The 26,987-nt window shown below is 43.3% G+C and overlaps 1 protein-coding gene across 2 annotated transcripts in view; it reads right to left on the minus strand.

The window, feature by feature from the left end:
• Positions 1-26,987, minus strand: part of LOC122540579 (ubiquitin-associated and SH3 domain-containing protein B-like) — a 146,004-nt gene that overhangs the window by 31,153 nt on the left and 87,864 nt on the right. Inside the window, exons 2-4 of one of the 2 annotated variants that reach the window (XM_043676456.2) lie at positions 12,803-12,856; positions 1,483-1,669; positions 542-740 (exon numbers count right to left, since the gene is read on the minus strand). In XM_043676456.2, the coding sequence (XP_043532391.1) occupies positions 542-740; positions 1,483-1,669; positions 12,803-12,856 (440 nt within the window). Of the gene's footprint in view, positions 1-541; positions 741-1,482; positions 1,670-3,284; positions 3,416-12,802; positions 12,857-26,987 lie in introns of those variants that run through there. The other variant, XM_043676457.2, reaches the window with a different exon arrangement.

Here is a 26,987-nt window from a genome sequence, read left to right on the forward strand (position 1 = left end):
TGTTGGGCTGAAGGGCCTGTTTCCACACTGTAGAATTCTATTCTATGAACTCCAGAATTCTACAAATCTCACTATTGCCGAGGAAGCAAGACAATAGCTAAACAGTGCTGAACTTAGCTTTCACAATCAGGACTCAAGGGCCCTACAAAGAACAAACTGAATTTGTTTTCATCTTCTTGTTTGTCCTACATACCTTCCCCACACCTTTTTTTAAAACTCATTACATGTGTTTGTGTATTTATTTTGATGTTGCATTTTATTATTACTTTCTTTCCAGGTTAGTAGGTAACAAAATCCCTCTTTTGTTCACTCAAGAAAATCTTAGTACTTGGCTTCTTCATATTCTAGCAAACTACTCTTGAACTGCACGTTAAAACAAAACTCGTTGTAACCGATCAAAAGGAGGGTTAAAAAGAGAGGAGCGAATTTGCCCTTCCTCAGCTGGTTGTAAAAACAGCAAAAGTACTTTTGTATGCTGCTCAAGTCCAATTTCACTTTCATAGTCTTTGGTAACACAATGTTTAACGGGCAGATTTCCCACCTGCTTTACTTGCAGCTTCTGATGCAAAATCTGCAGCAAATTTCTTGATGATTTCTGCGCTCTGCTCCTCCACAAAGAGGCCAATAAAGTTTGATGAAGTGTATAGCTCCAGGGGAAGGGGAAGAGGAAAGGTCTCTTTCCAGCGACTCACTGTGTTCTGCAAAGCTTCACAGAGACCATCTACTTTACTGTCCTCACACTGAAACAGGAACAACAGCAACCAGTGTCAGTCTATTTACTATCAGATCCTGGGCATTGAGCACTAAATACCCACTCCCCTCCACAACTACTCCTGCACTGTTATAAAACCCAGTGACACATTACACTCACACTGCTATGGAACCCAGTGACACATTACACTCACTGCCATTGAACCCAGTGAACACACCTCATACCACAGACATTTTATGCTTTTAATAGTTACATTTTCTGCTTTATTCACAATAGTGTTTCCAATGCCGACATGGATTATGGCACTATCATACAATACTGAGCCCAAAAGACCATGGTCCAAAAGACCATAGGTCAGTGCCTGGGCTGTGCTGAAATGCCCAAGTCAAAGAAGCTGGGGTATTATAACCAGCTTCCACATTCCTAGCTAGCATTGGGAGAGGTGAAAGCAAAATCAGTCACAAAGACCTCAAATAGTGATCATATGTGGAGGTGATTGCTATGTATGACACCAAATAACCTGCTCAATTTCAAACATGGGGCACACAAACTTTACATCACGGGGCAGTTGGTGCCTCTGGAAATCTGCAACCCAACATGAGCTAGACAAGTGAGAAAAAATAACTTTCACTCCCTCCGCTCAATGACAAATTACCTATTTTCAGCACAGGCACGGGGTGGACTGAATGACCTTCTGCTGAACTATTTGACCCTGCACTTTAACACCTAACCCTCCTCAGAAACTGGCTCTGAAAACCCAAATCACTCACCATGAAGAATTGGCAAAGGGTGATGTGAGGGAAGATGTTGTGCGCCTTGTTTTTGCCACACACTTGCCGTGACTGATGCCAGTACTCAAAAAGCTTGTTGGCCAAAGGTCCAGTGGGACGCAGGTAAAGAACATATTCTCGAGGAAGAGGGTCATCCAGGAAGGGGTCATCCACATGTGAAAACAGCCTAGTGTGAAGGAAAATGGTAGAAAAGAAGTTGAAAAGAGTTTTCTTACATAAGAGATGGCATATTGCAACTGTCACTTTAATGCACAGCCATGCCACACTACTTTAAACAATCAGTTGTCAGATTCACACACAGACTTAGAAGAAAAATCAATGTGGTGCTCTTCAGTCAATTCTCAGCCAGGACTGACTCACCACATCCTCCCCCTCCAAACAAAATCAATTGTTGTACTAGAACAGAAAAGAATGAAAACCATTAGCTGGGGGAAGGACTGTGGAGAAACAAACTTCCTGGTTGTACACAAGCACTGGGGAATTCATGGAGCAGTCAATCAATTTGGCAACAGTCTGTCTCAACATATCTTCCTGTTTCAGTGTGTAAAACACAAGACAATCAATCATGTGGTAATCCTCTTTACAGGAGCCTCAGTAAGTGCGAAGATTGCTTTCAAATTTTCATAAATCCTGTCCTTGGCTAAAGAAAACTGAATCAGAGTTGTTCATCTCCATCCACAATATTTCGATCTTTTGTGTGCCCTGAGTCATCAATTATGCCGGTATGAGTGAGAGTGATTACTGCACAGTCCTTGTGGAGACAAAGTCCCACCTTCAGATTGAGAATACCCTCCATAGTGTTGTATTGCACTATCACCATGCTAAATGGGACACGCTTCAAACAGATTTAGCAACTTAAGTCTGGGCATTCATAAAGGACTGTTGGTCATCAACAGCAACAGAGTATATTTTTCAGTATTGTATACAATCGTAGCATATCCCCACCCAATCATTACCATCAAGTCAGGGGATCAACCCTGGTTCAATGGAAAAAGCAGGAGGGCAGGACCAGCACCAGGCATACCCAACCATGAAATATCAACCTGGTGATGCTACCAAACAGCATGTCAAACAGCATAAACAGCAAGTGGTAGACAGAGCCAAGCAATTCTACAACCAATGGGTCAGATCTAAGCTCTGCAGTCCTGCTACAGCTGGTCATGAATGGTGGTGTAGAATTAAACAACTCACTGGAGGAAGAGGTGGCTCCACAAATATCCCCAACCTCAACGTTGGAAGAACCCAGCATATCAATGCAAAAGATAAGGCTGAAGAATTTGCCAGAAATGCTAAGCGGATGATTCCATTTTGGTCTCCTCCAGTAGTTCATAAATACATGTTTTCTGCCAATTCAATTCACTCCAGATGATTTCAAGAAAAATTGGAGGCATTGGATACTGCAAACACTAAGAGCCCTGACAACATTCCAGCAATAGTACTGAAGACTTGTGCTCCAGAACATACCACTTCTGTAGCCAAGCTCTACCAGTACAGTTACAACACTGACACCTCCCCAACAATGTGGAAAATTGTCCAGGTATGTCCTGTACACAAAAAGCAGGACAAATCCAACCCAGCCAATTACAGCTTCAACAGTAAAGTGATGGAAGTTGTCATTAATAGTATTTCCAGGCAGCACCTGTTCAGCAATAACCTGCTAATCCTCCTGGTGATCAATGCGAGACCCCAGGCTGTGACTAGGCCCAGAAACCTGCATCAGTGGTTCCAAAGAACTTTATGGAGAGAAGACTTAGACTTTAAGATCTGGACATTCTACTTACTTTTTGGGTTTCTTTTATTCCTGCTGTTTTGTTTTAAATCCTGGTTTTGTCATCAAGTTGGCACCGGAGAATGGTGACTTTGTACACTTTTCACTATACTCATATATTCTTATACGCCGCATGTGTCTCCGCCCCCACGCCGATCTCCGTCACCACATCTAACCCCGCCCCCAAGACGATCTCCGTCACCACACCTAACCCCGCCCCTTCGCCGATCTCCGACAGCATGCCTAACCCCGCCCCCACGCCGATTCCGTCACCACGTCTAACCCCGCCCCTTCGCCGATCTCCATCACCACGCCCAACCCCGCCCCCACGCCGATCTCCGTCCCCGCCCCCAGGCCTAACCCCGCCCCCACACCCAACTCCAGCACCACACCAGGTCCTAGCTCCCAGCCCTGCCGTGTTTTCAACATCCACCCAGACCTACCCCTCTCTGAGGATGAAAGATCAGTCCTCAGCAGAGGCCTCACCTTCATTCCCCTACGCTCTCGGATTAACGAGTTCAACACGCGGCGTGACATCGAACAATTCTTCCACCGCCTTCGCCTCCGTGCCTACTTCTTCAACCAAGACTCTCGCCCACCCTCTGACGACCCCTTCTCACGCCTCCAACACACCCCATCCACCTGGACACCCCATGCTGGCCTACTACCTGCCCTCGACGTCTTCATAGTCAACTGCCGCCGCGATATTAACCGCCACCTGAACTCCCCCACCCCTCTCACGCACTCCAACCTCTCACCCTCGGAACGTGCAGCCCTCCACTCCCTCCGTTGCAACCCCAACCTCACTATCAAATCAGCAGACAAGGGAGGCGCGGTAGTAGTTTGGCGCACCGACCTTTACACCGCTGAGGCCAAACGCCAGCTCGCAGATACCTCCTCCTACTGCCCCCTTGACCATGACCCCACCTCCCACCACCAAACCATCATCTCCCAGACCATCCATAACCTCATCACCTCGGGGGATCTCCAATCCACCGCCTCCAACCTCATAGTCCCACAACCCCGCACCGCCCGCTTCTACCTCCTGCCCAAAATCCACAACCCTGACTGCCCCGGCCGACCCATTGTCTCAGCCTGCTCCTGCCCCACCGAACTCATCTCTGCATACCTCGACACGGTCCTGTCCCCCTTAGTCCAAGAACTCCCCACCTACATTCGGGACACCACCCACGCCCTCCACCTCCATGATTTTCGCTTCCCCGGTCCCCAACGCCTGATCTTCACCATGGACATCCAGTCCCTGTACACCTCCATCCCCCATCACGAAGGACTCAAAGCCCTCCGCTTCTTCCTTTCACGCCGTACCGACCAGTACCCTTCCACTGACACCCTCCTTCGACTGACTGAACTGGTCCTCACCCTGAACAACTTCTCTTTTCAATCCTCCCACTTCCTCCAAACCAAAGGAGTAGCCATGGGCACCCGCATGGGCCCCAGCTATGCCTGCCTCTTCGTAGGATATGTGGAACAGTCCATCTTCCGCAACTACACTGGCCCCGCCCCCCACCTTTTCCTCCGCTTCATCGATGACTGTATCGGCGCCGCCTCGTGCTCCCACGAGGAGGTTGAACAGTTCATCCACTTCACCAACACCTTCCACCCCGACCTCAAATTCACCTGGACAGTCTCAGATTCCTCCCTCCCCTTCCTCGACCTTTCTATTTCTATCTCAGGCGACCGAATCAACACGGACATCTACTACAAACCGACCGACTCCCACAGCTACCTGGACTACACCTTCTCCCACCCTGCCCCCTGTAAAAACGCCAAACCCATTCTCCCAATTCCTTCGTCTCCGCCGCATCTGCTCCCAGGAGGACCAGTTCCAAAAACGTACAACCCAGATGGCCTCCTTTTTCGAGGACCGCAATTTCCCCCCCGACGTAGTCGACGATGCCCTCCACCACATCTCTTCCACTTCCCGCTCCTCCGCCCTTGAGCCCCGCCCCTCCAACCGCCACCAGGACAGAACCCGAACCCCACTGGTCCTCACCTACCACCCCACCAATCTCCATATACAGCGTATCATCCGCCGTCATTTCCGCCACCTCCAAACAGACGCCACCACCCAAGGATATATTTCCCTCCCTTCCCCTATCAGCATTCCGTAAAGACCACTCCCTCCTTGACTCCCTCGTCAGATCCACACCCCCCAAAAACCCAACCTCCACTCCCGGCACCTTCCCCTGCAACCGCATGAGGTGCAAGACTTGCGCCCACACCTCCCCCCTCACCTCCATCCAAGGCCCCAAAGGAAACTTCCATATCCGCCACAAATTCACCTGCACCTCCTCACACATCATCTATTGCATCCTCTGCACCCGATGTGGCCTCCTCTATATTGGGGAGACAGGCCGCCTACTTGCGGAGCATTTCAGAGAGCACCTCTGGGACACCCGGACCAACCAACCCAACCACCCTGTGGCTCAACACTTCAACTCCCCCTCCCACTCCACCAAGGATATGCAGGTCTTTGGACTTCTCCATCGCCAGACTACAACAACACGACAGTTGGAGGAAGAGCGCCTCATCTTCCGCCTAGGAACCCTCCAACCACAAGGGATGAACTCAGATTTCACCAGTTTCCTCATTTCCCCTCCCCCCACCTTGTCTCAGTCAAATCCATCGAACTCAGCACCGCCTTCCTAACCTGCAATCTTCTTCCTGACCTCTCCGCCCCCACCCCAGTCTGACCTATCACCCTCACCTTGACCTCTTTCCACCTATCACATTTCCGACGCCCCTCCCCCAAGTCCCTCCTCCCTACCTTTTATCTTAGCCTGCTGGACACACTTTCCTCATTCCTGAAGAAGGGCTTAAGCCCGAAACGTCGATTCTCCTGTTCCCTGTATGCTGTCTGACCTGCTGCGCTGTTCCAGCAACACATTTTCAGCTCTGATCTCCAGCATCTGCAGACCTCACTTTCTCCTCATATATTCTTATACTTGAGCAAAGTGATGATAAAATCAAAATCTAATTCTAATTCCAGTTTGGGTTCCTACAGAACCACACAGCTCCTGACCTGATTGCAGTTTAGTTAAACATCGACAAAAGAGCTGAATTCCAGGGATAAGGCAAGAGTGACAGCCTTTGACATCAAGGCCGCATTTGACAATGTGACATCAAAGGGCTCTAGCAAAACTGGAATCAATGGGTATTAGAGGGAAACACTCCAGTGGTTGGAGTCATACCTGGCACATAGGAAGATGGTTGCAGTTGTTGGTAGTTAATCATCCCAGCTCCAGGACACCACTTCAGGAGTTCCTCAGGCTAGGTGTCCCAGGCCTAACCATCTTCAGCTGCTTCATCAATGCCATTTCTTTCATCATAAGGTCAGAAGTGGGGATATTTGCTGATGATTGTACAATGTTCAGTGCCATACATGACTCATCAGATACTGAAGCAGTCCACAGTCAAAGGCAACAAGATCTAGACAATATCTAGGCTTGGGCTGAAAAGTGGAAAGTAACATTCGCACCACACAAATGACAGGTAATAGCCCATAAGAGAAAATCTAACTACCGCTCCTTGACATTCAATGGTGTTACCATCACTTAATCCCCTACTATCAACGTCCTTAGGGTTACCATTGACAAGAAACTCAACTGGACTCGCCATATAAATACAGTGGCTACAAAAGCAGGTCAGAAGCTCGGAAGACTGCAACAATAACTCACCTCCTGACCCCCCTCCCAAAACAAAATCTACAATGCACAAGACATCAGTGTGATGGAATATTCCCCACTTGCCTGGATGGGTGGACATCAACAGCACTCAATAAGCTTGACACCAGCCAGGACAAAACAGCCTACTTGATGAGCAAAGATGATACAAAAAAGAGTCAAAAGATGGATTTAGAAGTTTAAATATGTGGGCAAAAAATTGACATGAAATATAATGTAGGAAAATGTGACGTTATCGGCTTTAGAAGAAAATTAGAAGAGCAGAATATTAGTTAAATGGGGAAAGACTGCAGATAGCTGCAGCACAGAGGGGTTTGGGGCTGTCATGTATGAATTGCAAAAAAAAGCATTCAGTTTCAGCAGGTAATAGGGAAGGCAATTGGCATTATTGGGCTTTATTTCAAAGAGAATGGAATGTAAAGGGTACGGAAGACACGTTAAAACTATCAAGGCACGATGCAGACCACACCTGGAATACTGCAAACAGTTTTGGTCTTTTTATCTAAGGAAAGATATATTGACATCAGAGGAGAAGTTGAGGAGCTTGGGATCGTATTCACTGGACTTCAGAAAAATGAGAGGAGACCTTATTGAAACATACAGGATTCTCAGGAGGCTTGGCAGGGTGGATGCAAAAAGGTTATCACATATTGTTGGAGAGTCTACGACCAGAGGGCAGAGGGCACATTCTCAGAATAAGGGGTCACCCACTTAAGGCAGAGATGAGGAGAAATTTCTTCTATTGAGGGTATTCAATCTGTGGAATTCTTTACTGCAATGGACTGTAGATGCTAGACCATTTTGTTTATTCAAGGCCAAGATGGACAGACTTTCTTTTATCTGTGAACAAATCAGAGGTAATGGGGGAAAGGCAGGAAAGTGGAGTTGAGGATTATCAGATCAACCTTGATTTTGTTGGTTAGCGAAGCAAACTCAATGGGCCAAATGGCCTACTTTTCTTCCTACGTCCTCTCGTCTTATAGCCATGATTTAAAAGAATGGTAAAATAGGTTGAATGGAGCTGCAGGTCTCTCTCTAGTTCTATGTTGGACTGTAGGCAGTATTCCAAGTTGCAATGATGGTTATTAAAAATCAAGAATATACAGTGGGAAGCAAGGCAAGCTGGAGGTTTTAATTGTGTAAAATGTCCAAAACTATGTTTTGTCATGGCACAGTGAAGAAGGTTGCAAGTAAGTTCTCAGAACTTTATAAAAGCAGGTCAAACTTCCCAACAACAGGAATTAGGAAGCTCTTTTGCATACCTTGCTTGCTCGTTAAAAGGCCAGCTCACCAGAATTAAATTATTTTCCCAATTAAGTTCTCTGCAATGCATACTTTCCAATTGCCAATTGCTTAGAAGAACCATACAGCATTCTATTGGTGGACATTAGGGTTAGTAGCCACTGCTTTGTCTCCTTTGGAGAGCATTCATCAATACCATGTCATAACTGATAGGTAAAAGGTACAAATTTGTCTGGACAAGGAAGACCAGCTGACCTGGGAAGGGTAGAAAGGTCAGATTGTTTAGCTGCAGGTATCCACTCTGAGAATCCGAGCGATGTTCCTGGCTTATAGGCAGTTTATACCTGTCCTGCTGTCCTTTAAATGTGATGCTAGGATCTCCAATTCTGTATGGTAACTGTGGGGCATTGATTTCCTGATACGCTCACCACAAGATTGACTGTGCTCTCATGGGTGCACATGTAATGATCTGAGAACCCCCTAATCATGCAAGAAAAGCTAACTTGTCTCCTGGAAGTGACACATACTTCCAATCTGCCGACAAATGTGGACTGTTGAATGAAAGATTCTGACCATAGTGTGGAACGGGAGTCACATGGAGTCAAGCAAATTGTGTTTGGAATATTCAGTCCACTTCCCTGAAGGGCATCGGTGAGTCAGTTGTGTGTGTTGACAATTTAGCAGATTTTCATAGTCTGCTGATGCCTAACTAGATACTATAAGATTTAAATATGCATTTCCATAATGAATTGAAATTTTCAACTTTAAATTATTGGTCATTACAATAAGTGAAAGATCACCTCACCTCGTTGAGCAAGGACTTAAACAATCACCTTGTTAAATTATCCTTCTATGTTTCTTGGATCCAATAATCCAACCATTGCTGGTCGCTCTTGACCAATTCCATTGTTCAATGGATTCACCAGCAGGGTGGTCATGGGAAATTAAAAAACTGAAATTAATTAATCTGAGCTTGCACATAAGAAACATCTAAAAATGTTGGATTGCCAAGTATAAAACTCAAACTGGTTTATTTTAGGGAAGAAAACCATGTAGAAAGCATTTGATTAATACCTTTGTCATGGTCATTTGGTAGCAAACTTAAGTCTGCTGTTCTCTTTGAAGAGAACATAGCTCATGGTCACCTTATGAAAACTTTTGAATAGACAAAACTGTAAAGTCGAGGGTATTCATCTGAGGTGTTGGGAGAGACTAGTCACCCTACCCACTCTCCTTGTCCACCCATATCTGTGCTGAATAACTGGAGAAGGGAGTGGGGAGAAGGGGTTGCAGGTGTGTGTGTGTGCGCACACGCGTGCCATGTTTCATTTCAGCCCCGTAGACTAGGGACCTTAAAGCATCTCTGGGGTCTCAAGAATATGTAAATGCAGAAATCCAAATTTGGGATTGGCTATGATAAAGTTCTGTTCATATTCAAAGAACATGCTGACACTCTGGATTTATAGAAACATAGAAAATAGGTGCAGGAGTGGGCCATTCAGCCCTTTGAGCCTCCACCACTATTCAATATGATCACGTTGATTATGCAATCTCAGTATCGCATTCCCACCCTCTCCCCGTAACCCTTGATCCCTTTAGCTGCAAGGGCCACGTCTAGCTCCCTCTTGAATATATCTAATGAAGTGACCCCAACAGCTTTTTGTGGGAAGGAATTCCACAGGTTCACAACTTTCTGAGTGAAGAAATTCTTCCTCATCTTAGTCCTGAATGGTTTACCCCTTATTCTTAGACTGTGACACTTTGTTCTGGACTTCCCCAACATTAGAAATATCCATCCTGCATCTCGTCTGTCCAGTCCCATGCGGATTTTATATGTTTCTATTAGATCCCCCCTCATTCTTCTAAATTCCAGCGAATACAAGCCCAGTCAATGCAACCTTTCCTCATATGTCAGTCCTACCATCCTGGAAATCAGTCTGGTGAACTTTCGCTGGACTCCCTCAATAGCAAGAATGTTCTTCCTCAGACTAGGAGCCCAAAATTTCACATAATACTCAAGGTGTGGCTTCACCAAGGCCCTATATAACTGCGGCAAAGCATCCTTACTCTGACACTCAAATCCTCTCGCTATGAAGGACAGCATGCCATTAGCTCTCCTCACTGCCTGCTGCACCTGTTCTACCATGGCAAAAAAATTAAAAAATCTAAATAATCTTTTCCTAAGCTGCCACCATTTATCCAAAAGGTTGACAAGAGGTGAAAAGTTGCCACCTCCCACAGAATCAGAACTGAAGAATAATCCATAACAGAAAAAGATGGTGGGCGCAGTGCTAATGTCATTGTGTCAAAGTCCTAGCATTCCCTTCCTAACAGCAATCTGGATGTCCCTAAAACTCAAGGACTACAGTGGTTCAAGAAAGCAACTTACTAACATCTTCTCCAGGGCAATGAGGAATGAGTAACAAATGCTGGTCTGGTTAAGAAGAGCACATCACATGAAAGAATGAAGAGAAATAAAAGCTTTTGACAGAAGAGCAGGAAATTGTTGGTGATAAAGGAATAACTTAGGAAAGTCACATCACTTTGAACATTCATCTCCCAAAGTTACTGTCTGCTTTAAGATCAATACAATAACATTGACAATTTTATTTTTCCCCAAAAAAAGACATGATTGAGGTAGTGGTCTCACACAGTCTCAGGTTTAATTCATTGATTTATTTGCAGGATTTTGATCGGGATTTTTGTGTGAGCTTTTGACAGAAAGTCTAATTAATAAAGGCTGAAGGTGAAAGTGTCTACTTGTAGAATCTAAGAACACATTACTTAAGTAGATTTTACACTAAGTCATTAACGTAAAGCACTGTAATAGCCAGACGACAAAGCGATTCAGCACACACAGAACAGATGAAAGTTTTCTTTTTTTAAAAAGCCTTTCTTGGCAAAAATGTTCTACTCTGCATTTTCTTTTACACAGCACCTGCCACCTTAGAGAGAACACACACAGGGCTAACCACACTAGCCACATCCTGTGAGTAGAGATGCAGTAATTGTAGACAGTTAAGGGATCCCCTGAGCACAAAACTGAAGTCGGCAAAGCAGGAAACACTCAGTAGCTTGGGTTGGCCTGGTTAGTGCTGCTACATTGCCTCAAATCGATAGTGGTATTAGCAAGGGTTATACCTAGAAATGTATTATGCAATAGCACCAGAAATGATTTGTTTCTTCTCTCCTTCCCTCAATTTAGATTTTTGAATTTTTTTGCCATCTTCTTCCATGCTAATTAGCCTCTTTTTTTTGGTGCAGCTCATATTTCTAATATAGTTTCAGTTAAGGGCAAAATTTAACACACCTCATTCAATTTTAGATTAGATTAGATTCCCTACAGTGTGGAAACAGGCCCTTCAGCCCAATAGGCCCACACCGACACTCCGAAGAGTAACCTACCCAGACCCATTTCCCTCTGATTAATGCACCTAACACTATGGGCAATTTAGCATAGCCAATTCACCTGACCTGCACACCTTTGGACTGTGAGAGGAAACCCAAGCAGACACAGGGAGGACGTGCAAACTCCACACAGACAGACAGTCACCCAAGTGCTAAACACTGAGCCACCGTGTTGCCTAAAGACATTTCTTAGTTTTTACAGGTCTATTGTCCACAACCTCCAAAGACCTGAGCAATGCTGCCTCTAGACAATGTACTCAGACCCATCTTCAGTAGAAAGTAAAACATGGGTGTAATGCTGGGTCTATTTTTATCTGTGGCTTGTATCCAGTTAGAGTAACTGCTATCTCATAACAATGTGTATGTAAGTGTGCCTTTTATATACTTGGCCCTGAAACCCTTCAGAGAGCTTTAGTGAGTGTTTCCAAAACACAGTGCCCAAGGAAAATAGGTCAGAAAGATTTAGGTTCAGGCCTCACTATAGAAAGCTCCAGATAGAAGAGTATTGGTTTCACATCCAATGAAAGTATTTGTTCCAGTGGTTGTGTATAGATAACTGGCCACCTTTTGTGCTATATCATTCTACATTTAACATTAAAATCTATAAAGAGACATGTCTAGTTACCAGGAATTCTTGGTGTTTTCTTACAACTGTAGAGTAGATTACCCTTCATGACTCTAATCGTGCCCCAATATCCCCCTTTTTTGGAAAAAAGGGAATTCCAGATTTCTGCCACTGCCCATGTGTGGAAAAAGTGCTTTCTGACTTTTCTGTTGACCTGGCTCCAAGTTTAAGATCTTGTCACCCAGTTCTAGGTTCCCTCGCCATTGGAAATAGTTTTTCCATAGCCACGCAATCTAATTCCCTAAATGTGGTGATACCATTTGTTCATTATTGAGTGGTGATATAGGATTATACCTTTCCCCTTTTCCGGAGAACCTTTAGTTGGAGTTCATGCGGAGTTTTTGGTCAGGGGAACCCAAGTGAACAAGAAGGGAGTCCACTTCCATAATGTTCAATTCACCTTAAATCTAGGTTTGCAATAAGAGTGCAAGTACCATCATTTGACTCTAGAAATTAATAAATTACAGAAAGGTACTATCATATCACAGTACAAGTTAAAGCTGCAAGAAAAAAACAACCAGCTGCATTTGTAGATATTAATCTCATACCAACCAATCACAAGCTGCCTGGACACTCTTCCCGCCTGTGGATGCTAACGCCTTTAGTCTGGAAGAAAAAGACGAAAGAGAATTGTTAACACACTGGGTATTTGCAGAAATCGAGAGAATTCATCCATCAGTTACTGGCACATTGCAGTCCATGCAGATTCCACCTGGACAAAAGCAAATGGTTACTGAATACTGATTCTATTCCTTAGTTAAGCAGCACTGGAACAGATCATCAAACGGCAAGCAGAATGGTCCAATTCCTGACACAGTCAGTCAGTGCTGAAACATTCAGTCCTATTACAAGCATGAAGAAAATAACTTCAAAAAGCTTGTGTTTAAAATAGTATCCAGCTCTTCCTCACAGCAGGAACTGAACTTCCTGATGAATTTTAACATCGATCCTGCAATATTTCAGAATAGATAGAAAGCACACCTAGAATGCAGTGAATCTTTTGTGTCATTCTGTGCTAGAAAGAAATGATCAGTGGTCCAGGTTAATATATTACCCACTGAACCTTGGTGAGAGTGGAGACTGCAGGTCCAGTATCTGCAAGTGGATCAAACAAAACATACCCCAGCTTTCTCCCATCGATTTTCTCAAAGTTACTTACTTTATCCTCCTATTAAATGAGTAATCTTTTACTGTATTGGGCAGTGCTTTGTATTGGAGAAAACATTAGATAAATATTGTTTAATTATCTTTGCAGCTTCCTTTCACCCATGTCACAGACTACTAACAAACCCACAAATGTCTTTCTCAACAACATCCCATCCCATTCTCCTACTAAGTATAGCTGTTCATGAGCAAAGAACCATCACCTGTAGATTATAGAGATTTTTTAGAGACAATGTAGGACCTCAACACATCCCAAAACATTTTACTGCCAATTAAACACCTTTAAAAATAAGTACATTTTCTAATAAGGTAAAAATAGCAGGCAATTTGACACAGCAAGATCCAACAATCAGGACTGTTTAGACAACCACATCCATCTGTTTTGAGAGGTATTAGTTGAGGGATGTATATTGGCCAGGTCACCTGGGAGAATTGTGTTGCTCATCTTCAAAATAGTGCTATGTAATCTTTTAAGACCACCCATGTTTAAAATCACACCCAAAGATTGCACAGTGTTGCACTCCCTCGGTTTTGTGCAGAATCCAGACCCTCAAAGTCCAAGGCAAGAAAACAAATGAACTCGACAGAAGAAAGGCTGACAGAGCAGAGGAAAATAAACACAGTAAATGCTGAATTAACCAGGAGTCAGGCAACATCAGTGGTGACAGAGGCATAATTAACATTTCAGTTTGATAGCTATTCAGGTAATAATCTGCCTTCCTGTATTTGCTACCAAAGTGGATACCCTCATATTTGTCCACATTCTACTGCATCCTTCATGCATTTGGCCTCACATTCAGCTTGTCCAAATCACACAAACATCCTCATCGCAGCTTACCCTCCCACCCACCTTTGTGTAATCTACAAATTTGGAGATATTACATTTAGTTCCCTCATCAAAATCATTAATAAATATTCTGAATAGCTGGGGATCCAGCACTGATCCTTGCTGTATCCCACTATTCACTGCCTGCCATTCAGAAAATTTTATTTCTACCCTTAAGTTTCCTGTCTTCCAACCAATTTCCTATCCATCTCGATACACTACCCCCAATCCTGCGTGCTTTAATTTTACACACTGATCTTTAAGTGGGACTTTGTCTAAAGCCTTTTGAAAGTCCAAATAAGCCAGCACTGGATTCCTTTCATCAACTCTTACATCCTTGAAGAATTACAGAAGATTTGTCAAGCATGTATTCCTTTTGTAAGTCAGTGAAGATTCTGTCTGATCCTGTCACTGGTTTCCAAATGCTGAGTTATTAATCTTTTTATAATAGACCCTTAAAATTTCCCCAATATGCATCAGATTAAATGGTCTGCAATTCCTAGTTTTCTCCTTGCCTCCCTTCTTAAATAGAGGGGTAGAGGGGTTAGATTAGCAAGCCCCTCCAATCTGTTGAAACTGTTCCAAAGTCTGGAGAATCTTGGAAATTGACAATCAATGCATCCAATATTTCTAGACTGACTTCCTTAAGTACTCTGGGATATAGTTATCAGGCCCTGAGGATTCATTGGATTCACTCGATCCCATCAATTTCCTAACACCATTTCCCTGCTAATGCTGATTTCCTTCAGTTTCTCCTTCTCATTAATTCCTGTACTCCTCAACATTTCTTGTTTGTCATTTGTGACCTCCTTTGTGAACACAGAATCAAAGAATGTATTTAGTTGGTCAGCCATTTCTTTGTTTTCCTATTATAAATTTCCCTGTTTTTGACTGTAAGAGACCTACATTTGTGTTCATCAATACTCTCCTCTTCACATAGCTATAGTGTACTATCAATCTATATGTTCATTGCCATCTTACTCTCAAAACTCTATTTTCCCTTTCTTTACCAAAACCTATGTCTTCTTTTGCTGAATTCTAAACTATCTGGACTCCTCAGGTCTGTTATTTTCTCATGCCAAGTTGTAAGGCTCTTTGTTGGATCTAACTTCATGCCAATTTTTATACCTCTTTGTTGGATCTAATACTATCTCTAATTTTCCTTGTAAGTCACAGTTTGATCAATTTTCTGAACAATTATCCCAGTTCACCCATGCGCTCTTTGAATATTTGCCATTCCCTTTCCACCACCATCCCTTTGAATAACATTCCCCCAATCTTTTTTGCTAACTCATACCATCACAGTTTCTTCCTTTTAGATTCAGGAGCCTACTCTCAGACTCAACTATGTCTTGTCTCACTAAATTTGATTGAGGTTTTTGAAGAAGTGACGAGGATGATTGATGAAAGTAGGGTAGTGGATGTTGTCTACGTGGACTTTACTAAATTATTTGACAGGCTGGTAAGCTGGTCTAGAATATTAGGTCACACAGGATCAACAGTGAGTTGTTAAGTTGAATACAAAATTGGATTGGGCATAGAAGACAGAGGGTAGTTCTCGAGGTGGTCTGACTGGTGGTCTATAATCAGTGATGTCCACAAGGATCAATGCTGGGACCTCTGTGTTTATAATATATATATATATAAATGATTTGGATGAAAATGTAGGTGTTCTGATTAGTAAGTTTGCAGGCAACACAAAAGTTGATGGAGTTGTGGATAATGAGGAAGGTTATCAAAGAACACAGCAAGATATAGCTCAGCTGAGAAGATGGGCAGAGAAAAGGCAGCTGGAGTTTAATCCAGACAAACATGAGGTAACGTATTTTGGAAAGTGAAATGCAAGAGGAAAGAATACTGTAAACGGCTAGAACTTAGGAGCATTGACATACAGAGAGATGTTGGGGTACACGTCTATATCTCCCGCAAAGTGGCAACAAGTGTATAAGGTGGTCAAAAACGCATGTGGTATGCTTACCGTCATAAGTTGGAACAATGAATATAAAAGTTGACAAGTCAGGTTGCAGCAATATAAAGCTTTAGTTAGTCCACATTTGGTGTGTCATTTGCTATTCTGGTCACCACATTATAGGAAGTATGTGGAGGTTTTGGAGAGGGTGCAAAAAAAATGTTTATTAGTATGTTGCTTGGGTTGGGGTATACTGTATTAGCTATAAGGAGCGGTTGGATAAACTTGGATTGTTTTCACTAGAGTGTTAGAGGTGGAGGGGCAACCTAATAGATGTATATAAAATTATGAGAGGCATGGATAGTGTGGATAGTCAGTATCTTTTCCCCAGGGTGGAAATGTCAAATAATAGGGGGCATAGGTTTAAGGTGAGAGGGATAAAGTTTAAAGGAGATGCGTGAGGCAAGTTGTTTTTTTTATAAAAAGGGCGATAGGTGCCTAAAACACTCCCAGGGGAGGTGGAAGAAGCAGATATGATAGCAATTTTTAAGGGACATTTAGATAGACACATGAACAGGCAGGGAATCAAGGGATATGGTCGATATGTAGGCAGATGGGATTAGTTTAGAATGGTATCATGGTCAGTGAAGACATAGGGTCAAAGAGAGGTAAGCACAGAAACAGACCCTTCGGTTCAACCCATCCATGCCGATCAGATATCCTAAATTAATCTAGTCCCATTTGCCTGCACTTGGCCCATAGCCCTCTAAACCCTTCCTATTCATATACCTATCCAGATGCCTTTTAAATGTTGTAGTTGTACCAGTCTCTACCATTTCCTCTGGCAGTTCATTCCATACACGCACGACCCTCTGCGTGAAAACGTTGCCTCTTAGGAGCCTTTTAAATCTTTTCCCTCTCACCTTAAACCTATGCTGTCTAGTTCTGGACTCCCCCATCTCAAGGAAAAGACCCTGTCTATTTAGCTCATCCATGCCCCTCATGATTTTATAAACTTTTGTGAGGTCACCCCTCAGCGTCCGATGCTTCCGAGAAAATAGCCCCACCCCATTAAACCTCTCCCTATGGCTCAAATGCTCCAACCGTGGCAACATCCTTGTAAATCAGCCGACGAGCTTGTGGTTGTGTTGTACTGTTCTATGTTCTCCATTTCTACCCATTGTTGGTTTGATAATGATCATTTACCAGAAACCCCATGTGGAACTTTGTGCTGCTCCCAAGAGCAGGAACAGAGGTGGGCAGAAAAACTTAATTTTGCAGGAGGCCAAAATTCAGAATCCTTACAGCTGAATGAGTATTTGCAATCAAGTTCTCTGAACTTTAAAAGGCAGATTAGTTTCCCAACAGTAAATGTCAAGAGGTCCTTTTGCATATATTTGCATAACGTGCATGCTTACTGAAAAATCATCTCACTCATCATCTAAGTTCCCTGTCCTAATATGTTTGTCGCAAATAGGTAACATATGCTTTCCCATATATGCATGCCAGCTAGGTACTTGACTCACTGGACAATAGAGGGAGTAACTGCTGCTTTATCCTATTTGGGAAGCATTCATCCATGCCATGCCATGATTGTGATTGAGTAGTGAAGAAGTTGCATTGGGCATGAAAGATAAGTGAGACTAGAGGGTAATGTGCACTAGTCAGGGAGACTGAAATTGGCTGGCTAGCTGACTGGGGAAAAGTGTGTAGAATGTTTATTGCCCATTCCAAAAGCCAGTGTGACACTCCTAGTTTGCAGAAAGTGAGTGAAGGGCAGCAGGACATTTGACCCCAAAAGGTACTAGCGAGGGGGAAGGATTTACTTACGAAGACACATGTAATGAGAGGAGAATCATGTGACTGCATTAGAGGAGCTGGCCTATTCCAAGAGCAAATGATGGCCACTTGCAGTCAAAACCAAGCATCAACTCTATAATGTAGGATCCCACTCACCCACTGTTTGTCTCCACAGATACTGTCTGATTTAGTGAGTATTTCCAGCATTTTTAAAAAAATTCATTCACAGGATGAGGGTGTCGCTCGCTAGGCTTATTCTAACAGGATTCAAACCTAGGTCTCCAGAGCATTACCTAGGTTTCTGGATTAACGGTCCAGCAATAATACCGCTAAGCCATTGCCTCTCTAACTTTTATTTCGGACCCCCAGGACTTGGAGTATTTTGCATTTGTGAAGGTAAGAGAAAAGAGTTTTTAATAAAGTCACGTAAAGTAGAGCAGAATTGCAACAAAGTAAAGCAAAGGGGTCTGTATGAAGATCCTATAATATCCATCTCTGTCATTAGATGCTACAAAGATAATAATGATAGGACTCTAGTCAGCAGCATTAGCATAGTTCAATCAAGCTGTGAGCAATCAGACCAATCATAAAATCCAATTCAATTAGCCTGTCACATTACAGGGAGTGCAAAGACCAAAGCACAGTCAGGCCTAATTATGGACTTATTATGTTAGAAAGAACACCCACTGTGTAATTTTCATCCATTACCTGTGACCTACATTGATTTTTGATATGGTTAAGCCTTAATTTTAAAATCTTATTCTTATGCTCAAAGCCATCCAAAGCATCATCCCTCCTTCCCTATGTAATATCCTCCAACCCTTAACAATTTACAGATTGCTGTGCTCCTCCCATTTTGTCCTCATGAACTTCAGCTCTTTTAAACACTGTACGATCGGCAGCTATGCTTGGGGCCTAAATACCCTCCCTAAATCTCTTTACCTCTATCTCCTTAAAATTTACCTTAAAACCCACCTACCTCTTTGACCACGGTTTTGGACTCTTAACCAATAATCTCATGACTCATTTTGTTTTTGACCAATTATGCTGCTGGCAATAGCATGAAAATGTCTTTTGGTGCTCCTCAACAGTGCCACACACTACTCCAACTTCCCTAATTGTAGAACAGCAGCTAAGATTAGTAGTTTAATTTTTCCACAAACACTTTCCAGTTACTTAGGCCTATGCTAACTAAATTTGGGTGGGGCCTGTGGTTGCACATTCTGTTTTTGGAAAATAAAAATTCTCTATTGTTTGAATAAGACCACTGGAAGCAAGGCAGGAAACAGAGTGGTTTTTTTTAAAGGCAGGAAGTTGTGGTATCAGAGTCAGAGGTAATTATGAAATTCTCTGTTGGGATTTTGTTACCCATTTAAAACATTTAAGTGTATAAGTATTTTTCCAATAGTCAGCTTTAAGAACTAAAATTACTGTCACAGTAAAACCCACGCACCTGTCTGAAATCCACAGCACCTGCTGGTACACACTTCGCACTCTACAAATTAACGCCAGCTCTGCTTCTTGATGGCTCACCTCATGGGTGATAAGTATCATTAATCACAATCTGATAACTGATCTGAGCAGTAAAGTCCAACACTAAACCATCTATGGAAACGTTGGGCAACCCTCAACTGCTTAACGTCAAGCTGGGAAGATGTGGCTACTTGCTCCACAAATGGAACAGGAGGAACAGCTCGAATTGTGACTGTGATCATCAAAGTCAGACCATCACCCACACACTGAACTCCTGCTCTGAAAGAACCAATTCTAGAGGCCTCACAGCCATTCACACTGCATCACCTTAAGTCATACAGTCATGTTGCATGGAAACAGAACCTTTGCTCCAACTAGTCCACACCAAACATGTTCCCAAATTAACTTTGTCCCACCTGTCTGTTCTTGACCTATATTCCTCCAAAACCTTTCCTATTCATGAATCTATCCAAATGTCTTTAAAACATTATAATTGTACCTACATCCACCACTTTCCCTGGCAGTCCATTCCACAAATGATCCACTCTCTCTAAAAAAGTTACTTTGTGTCCTTTTTAAAGCTTTCTCCTATCACCTGAAAAATATGACCCCTAGTTTTGAACTACACCACCCTATGAAAAAAGACCCTCATCGTGCACCTCATCTGTGGCTCTTATTAATCTATAAACCTCAATAAGATCATCCCTTAACCTCCTACACTCCAGTGAAAAAAGTCCTAGTCTTTCCAGTTTATTTTTCTATCTCAAGCCCTCAATTCCTGGCAATTTCCTGGTAAATCTTTTCTGAACCTTCTCCAATTTAATAATATCCTTTCTATAACAGGGCAACCAGAAATGCACGCAGTACTCTAAAAGAGGCCTCTCCAAAGTACTGTACAACCCCAACATGACATCTCAACTGATATACTCAGAAGTCTAGGCAATGAAGGCAAGCATGCTAAACACCTTCTTAACCAACCAATCTCTCTACCTATGATGCAAATTTCAAAGAATTATATACCTGAACCCCTAGGTCTCTCTGTTCTACAACACTACCCAGGGCCGTCCCATCTATTGTATAAGTTATGTCCTTGTTTGTATTACCAAAATGTAATACCTCATATTTATCCAAATTAAACTTCATCTGCCACTACTCAGCCCATTGACCTAATTGATCAAGATCTCTTTATAACCTTAAATAACCTTCACTGCCCATTATACCACCAATTTTGATGTCATCTGCAAACTTAGCATGCTTCCTATATTCTCGTCCAAATCATTTATATAAATGACAAACAAAAGTCGACCCAGCACTAATCCCTGTGTAACTACACTGATCACAAGCCTCCAATCCAAAAAGAACTCTCCCCCACTACCCTCAGTCTCCTACTATAAAGCAAATTTTGTATCCAATTGGCAAGCTCACCCTGAATGCCATGTGATCTAACTTTATTAATTAGTCTATCATGTGGAACTTTGTCAAAGGCGTTACTAAACTCCAAGTAAACAACATCTACCAATCTGCCCTCATCAGTCGTTTTGGTTACTTCATTAAAAAACTCAAATCAAATTTTCCTTGCACAAAACTATGCTGACTAACCCTAATTAATCCTTGCCTCTTCAAATGCATGTAAATCCTATCCTTCAGAATCACCTCCAACAACTTAACCCCATCAATGACAAACTCACAGGTCTGTAGTTTCCAGTCTTCTCTTCACAACCTTTCTTAAATAATAGCACAACATTAATGACTCCCAGTCCTCTGGTACCTCACCTGTGTTTATTGATGATACAAATATTTCTGCTAGGGACCCTGCAGCTTCCTCCCTAATTTCCCACAATGTCCTGGGATACTTTTGATGTCGATGAATGGATTATTAACCCCTATCAAACTATATTTTCCCCAGTGAAGTGCAAATCAAAATTCTCATCGAGTATCTCTACACCTTGTACACAATAGAAATCTTCGAGGAGAAAGTGAGGTCTGCAGATGCTGGAGATCAAAGTTGAAACTTTATTGCTGGAACAGCACAGCAGGTCAGGCAGCATCCAGGGAACAGGAGATTCGACGTTTCGGGCACAGGCCCTTCTTCAGGAATGAGCAGAGAGTGTTCAGCAGGAGAAGATAAAAGGTAGGGAGGAGGGACTTGGAGGAGGGGCGTTGGAAATGTGATAGGTGGAAAGAGGTCAAGGTGAGGGTGATAGGTCGGAGTAGGATGGAGGCGGAGAGGTCAAGAAGACGACTGCAGGTCAGGAAGGCGGTGCCGGGCTGGAGGGATCCGGCTGAGACAAGGTGGGGGGAGGGGGGGTGAAGAAACTGGTGAAGTCCAAGTTCATCCCCTGCGGTTGGAGGGTTCCCAGTCGGAAGATAAGACGCTCCTCCTCCGACCGTCGGGTTGTTGTGGTTTGGCGGTGGATGAGTCCAATGACCTGCATATCCTCGGTGAAGTGGGAGGGGGAGTTGAAATGCTGTGCTACAGTTTGGTTGGGTTGGTTCGTCCGGGTGGCCCAGAGGTGCTCTCTGAATCGCTCCGCAAGTAGGCGGCCTGTTTCCCCAATATAGAGGAGGCCACACCGGCTGCAGCGGATGCAGTAGATGATGTGGGTGGAGGTGCAGGTGAATCTGTGGCGGATATGGAAGTTTCCTTTGGGGCCTTGGAGAGAAGTGAGGGGGGAGGTGTGGGCGCAAGTGTTGCACCTCCTGCGGTTGCAAGGGAAGGTGCTGGGAGTGGAGGTTGGGTCGGTGGGGGGTGTGGATCTGACAAGGGAGTCGCGGAGGGAGTGGTCTCTACGGAAAGCTGATAGGGGAGGGGAGGGAAATATATCCTTGGTGCTGGGGTCTGTTTGGAGGTGGCGGAAGTGACGGCGGATGATGCGCTGTACATGGAGATTGGTGGGGTGGTAGGTGAGGACCAGTGGGGTTCTGTCCTGGTGGCGGTTGGAGGGGCGGGGCTCAAGGGCGGAGGAGCGGGAAGTGGAGGAGATGCGGTGGAGGGCACCGTCGACCACGTCGGGGAGGAAATTGTGGTCCTTGAAGAAGGAGGCCATCTGTGTTGTACGTATTTTGAACTGGTCCTCCTGGGAGCAGATGCGGCGGAAACGAAGGAATTGGGAGAATGGGATGGCGTTTTTACAGGGGGCAGGATGGGAGGATGTGTAGTCCAGGTAGCTGTGGGAGTCGGTTGGTTTGTAGTAGATGTCCGTGTTGATTCGGTCGCCTGAGATAGAAACAGAGAGGTCTAGGAAGGGGAGGGAGGAGTCCGAGAATGTCCAGGTGAATTTGAGGTTGGGGTGGAAGGTGTTAGTGTAGTGGATGAACTGTTCAACCTCCTCGTGGGAGCACGAGGTAGCGCCGATACAGTCATCAATGTAGCGAAGGAAAAGATGGGGGGTGGGGCCAGTGTAGTTGCGGAAGATGGATTGTTCCACAAAACCTACGAAGAGGCAGGCATAGCTGGGGCCCATGCGGGTGCCCATGGCTACTCCTTTTGTTTGGAGAAAGTGGGAGGATTGGAAAGAAAAGTTGTTCAGGGTGAGGACCAGTTCGGTCAGTCGAAGGAGGGTGTCGGTGGAAGGGTCGGTGGTCACAATAGAAATCTGCTAATCATCTCAAAATGCCTAGTTCTACTTAGCCCCGTACAGTGATGGGAACAATATAACTTGCTTCACGGACTGCAGACTAATAAAAGGATGGGTAAGGATCAAGATTCCTGTACTTAACTGCAAACTGGTAACACAAGGTGGTAGGTATTTACCAAGAAATAGATCAGATTGAGTTATCATCATGACAAGCAAATGAGAGGTGTTATAGAACTGGAAGTAAGAGACAGGTGGCCCATCAGACAAGTTTATCACTTGCCCAGAACTGAGTAAGATATAGAAATGGATGATCTACTCAGTCATCGATTCCACCTGACTACATATAACAGTTATTTATGAAAGCAAAACATAAATGTTGATTGGATTCTCAGAAGCCTGTAAACACCAAACAAAAGAATGAAAATGCGACTGTGGACAGTGGAAAAAAAGAAAACACAGTCACTCAGAGGGTTAACAACAACCTTCCAATCCACCAACAAAAATGGACAAGGTCTCCAAGGGAAATGAGGGCAAGGTCACAAATAATGGACCTCAATTGTTGTCCCATCAAGTCTGGTTTCCTCTTTTCCCTTCTTATGATATTAGCATGCATTGATCTCATTCATTACTATCCAGCTCATAAACAGCCCATTAAGCTCCACATCAGTGAATGATTCACTTAAGACACCAGGTAAGAGATCTTGGCAGGAGACAGAGCCTTGGCCAAGAAAGCAATGGACTTTCTGATTAAAGAGTGCGGAAGGTACTTGATAGCCTTTCAAAAGAGAAATTCTGAAATGTATATAAAATCTTATCCATCCCAGAATATTCCAAAATGCTTTCAGGAAGAGGACATTTAATCCCTTCAAGTAAACATGAGGCAGGCAATGGGAAAATCATTTATTTTCCATAATTATTTGGTTCATCAAAACTAATCATGGGAGAGTCCTAACAGTAATTGAGGCAGAAAGCACAAGACTGTGAGGTATGGAGAAATGATTAGAGGATCTGCCCTGGCATAGATTAGGACTACTATAACAGAGGAGAAGCTGGAAAAATACATAAAGAAGAAAAAAAAAGAGGTCAGTGCTGACAGGGTGTCAAGGGAGGAGGTTTATTTGGAGAAAATACCTGTTGGGCGGGGAGACCTATTTCTACATAAAACACTATACTTTAAATTAATGTGTGTGTGTCAAACATTGAGAAGCTCACTACAGTCGCAGGAGGTTTAAACATCAGGAAAAGAAGTGCACAGTAAAAGACTGTATTGTAGTCCTGCTCTAATGGAAAGATTGATGTGGCTGAGTTTCATTTGGTTTTATGATTTTGTATTTTTTTCCCCAATTCATCCTCTTGATACAATGGGATCATCACAATGCCCATCCTTGGTTTGATTGTAAGTTTGTGCTGGACAACCGTATGATAGCTACATGCTAGTAGATCCCAAAGCCTTATACTAGGAGATGGGAAAACTGGCCAGTACTATATTTTAGTTCCAATCCATTAGAGGAAAAGCAGCTCATATATTTCCCTAGTCTTATTTTGGAGCTTTGAATCTGCTCACACACATTTGTGCCTGGCTTGTGTTCAGTTGAGCACTGCATTGGGCCTTGCAAAAAATAGCACTTTGCAGACTCTAGGATTTTCTTATGGTGTTAGCAGGCAAGCAAGAAGTCACTGGCAGAAAAGTAGATTCTCTTCTCCTTCTTCCTCTCTTGAGAAAAATATTAACAGATGCTGGAAATGTCAAGGTGTGCTAGATCAGGCTTTCATGTTAATAGAACAGTGTCTTTTACATGGTCTGGCAAAGGTTATTGAAAGATTTTTAGTATGAGTTAAAGTTAAAGGTGAACTTGAACTAAAGTAACGGACGGGCAGGATGACACCGAGGCTTAGAGTCCTGCAGTCTTCAGCTAGAGCAATTCAAACAGGTAATTAACACAGGGTAAAAAGAGAGGACCTAAATGAAAGTATATTCATGAAGACAGGGGCTGTCCTCATCAAGTAGTTGTCTTCTTCAAATGGGAGAAAGATCAGGGGAAGAACTTCCCTCAGCAACTGAGCAGAGATTTGCTGCCAGATGTTGGAGATAACACATACTGTGCCATCCATCCTTTTGTCCTCCAGAGTCAGTAAAGGGTTATTATAAACCAACCTTAAATTCATACAAATTCTCAACTGCCAATTTTGGATAATCTGTGACTCCCACACTGTGAGATGTATGGTCCTCCCTAGTGGAGTTTAATTCAAGATGTATACAAGAAGAATGCTGTCCAGGTAGAGAATCAGGGGGTTACAGTCTCAGTGTCCGTACCCTGCAATATAACTTAAAGGTGTGTTTATTGTATGCGCTCCATCACAACTCAGCATTACAGAAGTGACAAAAGGAATTGGCTGAACATGTAAATGTGTGAATAAGGGGGCAGGGGGTGCAAGGCAATAATGGAGAGGGCCTCCCAGCCTCCCCAACCCCATCCCTCTACACACACTGATGATAATGTCAGTGCACAGAGACTGTGATGACATCATCAGTGCATGTTCTCCTGCAATCTACTGACATCACTGGCCACAGCTGCACATGCATGGAAGCAAGTACTGAATTTTGTATAATCACCCTGATAAATTTACCACAATTCACACCCAACAGCGTCAGCGTGAGAAGGAAGTGAGAAATTATATTTCAGTAGGACTTCAACAGCTGTAAAGAATTTGGGAATATTTATTAATAGAAGTCATTTTAAAAAACACTGGTCTATACATTCAGCAAAAATATATTCTATTCACAAATTATATATGTGTAAATTGTAAAACAGTTCAAATAGAACATTACAAAAAATACAATAAAAATATCATATTTCCATTTGAGCATTGCACTCCTAGGTTATCTCCATCCAAATGCAAAATAGGATTATTTATTAAATATGACCAGAAATTATTTACATTCCCCACTGCATCAAGACAGCAGCTGCCCCAGGTTTTAGTGCATCCGTCAGCACGTAGTTCAGGACCTCGAAATGTGCCAGTTTACAACACAGTTTCAAGCAGACCAAAGAGTGTCTTTCACTGAATTGATGGACCTCCAGACACAATTGATGTTTGTCTCAATGTGCATCCCAGAGGACAGAGCACAGAGTCCTGTGTCACAGAACTGTTCAAGATGAACCACAAGATAAATCACTGCATCATTCTCCCAGGCTTCTTTGCAAAGACACATACGTGCAACAGTCCCTTCGTCATTGTAGCTGCCTCAGTACAGTGACAGAGTCTGGGCATACATAAAAGATCTGACAGTGGTGCCCTTCTCACCAATGTCCAACATCTAGCCACTTGTTCAAAATGGCATTCTCCCAAGTGAGTTTGACAGTCTGCTCAGGGAACCGTCTTTATTTTAAGTGAGTGAGGTTGAGGAGTGGTGATGGGGGAATGATGTAGATTGCTGGTGGAATCACAGCAAAAATAATGATCACTATTTTTGTTGTTAAAAACCACACAACACCAGATTATAGTCCAACAGGTTTATTTGGAAGCACTAGCTTTCAGAGTGCTGCTGCTTCATCAGGTAGCTGCCTAAAGCTAGTGCTTCCAAATAAATCTGTTGGACTATAACCTGGTGTTGTGTGATTTTTAAACTTTGTCCACCCCAGTTCAACACCGGCTCCTCCACGTCATATTTTTGTTGTGTTGTGTTTAGCATGAAAATCATATGGCTTTTGTTTCGACACTTATCACTACATAATTCAGCATAAATATAAAATACAGATAGGCTTCGTCTTCAGTTCAAAAAACAACAGGCAAACAGGACAGAATTCCAGATGGGATGCTAAAATGGAACAAAGGGAGAGGTGGCAGGAACATAACACATCAGTCACTTGTATCAATACAGCAGATAGAAGGATGAGAAAAGGAAATGTGATTTCTGAGATCTTTCGAAATGAATATGCCTAAAAATCCACTAACACACTCCAGCAACACCCTCATAAATATTAG

The sequence above is a fragment of the Chiloscyllium plagiosum genome, unplaced genomic scaffold (assembly GCF_037043375.1).
Source record: "Chiloscyllium plagiosum isolate Xiang-an unplaced genomic scaffold, Cpla_swu_hap1 HiC_scaffold_29, whole genome shotgun sequence".
Classification (NCBI taxonomy): domain Eukaryota; kingdom Metazoa; phylum Chordata; class Chondrichthyes; order Orectolobiformes; family Hemiscylliidae; genus Chiloscyllium; species Chiloscyllium plagiosum.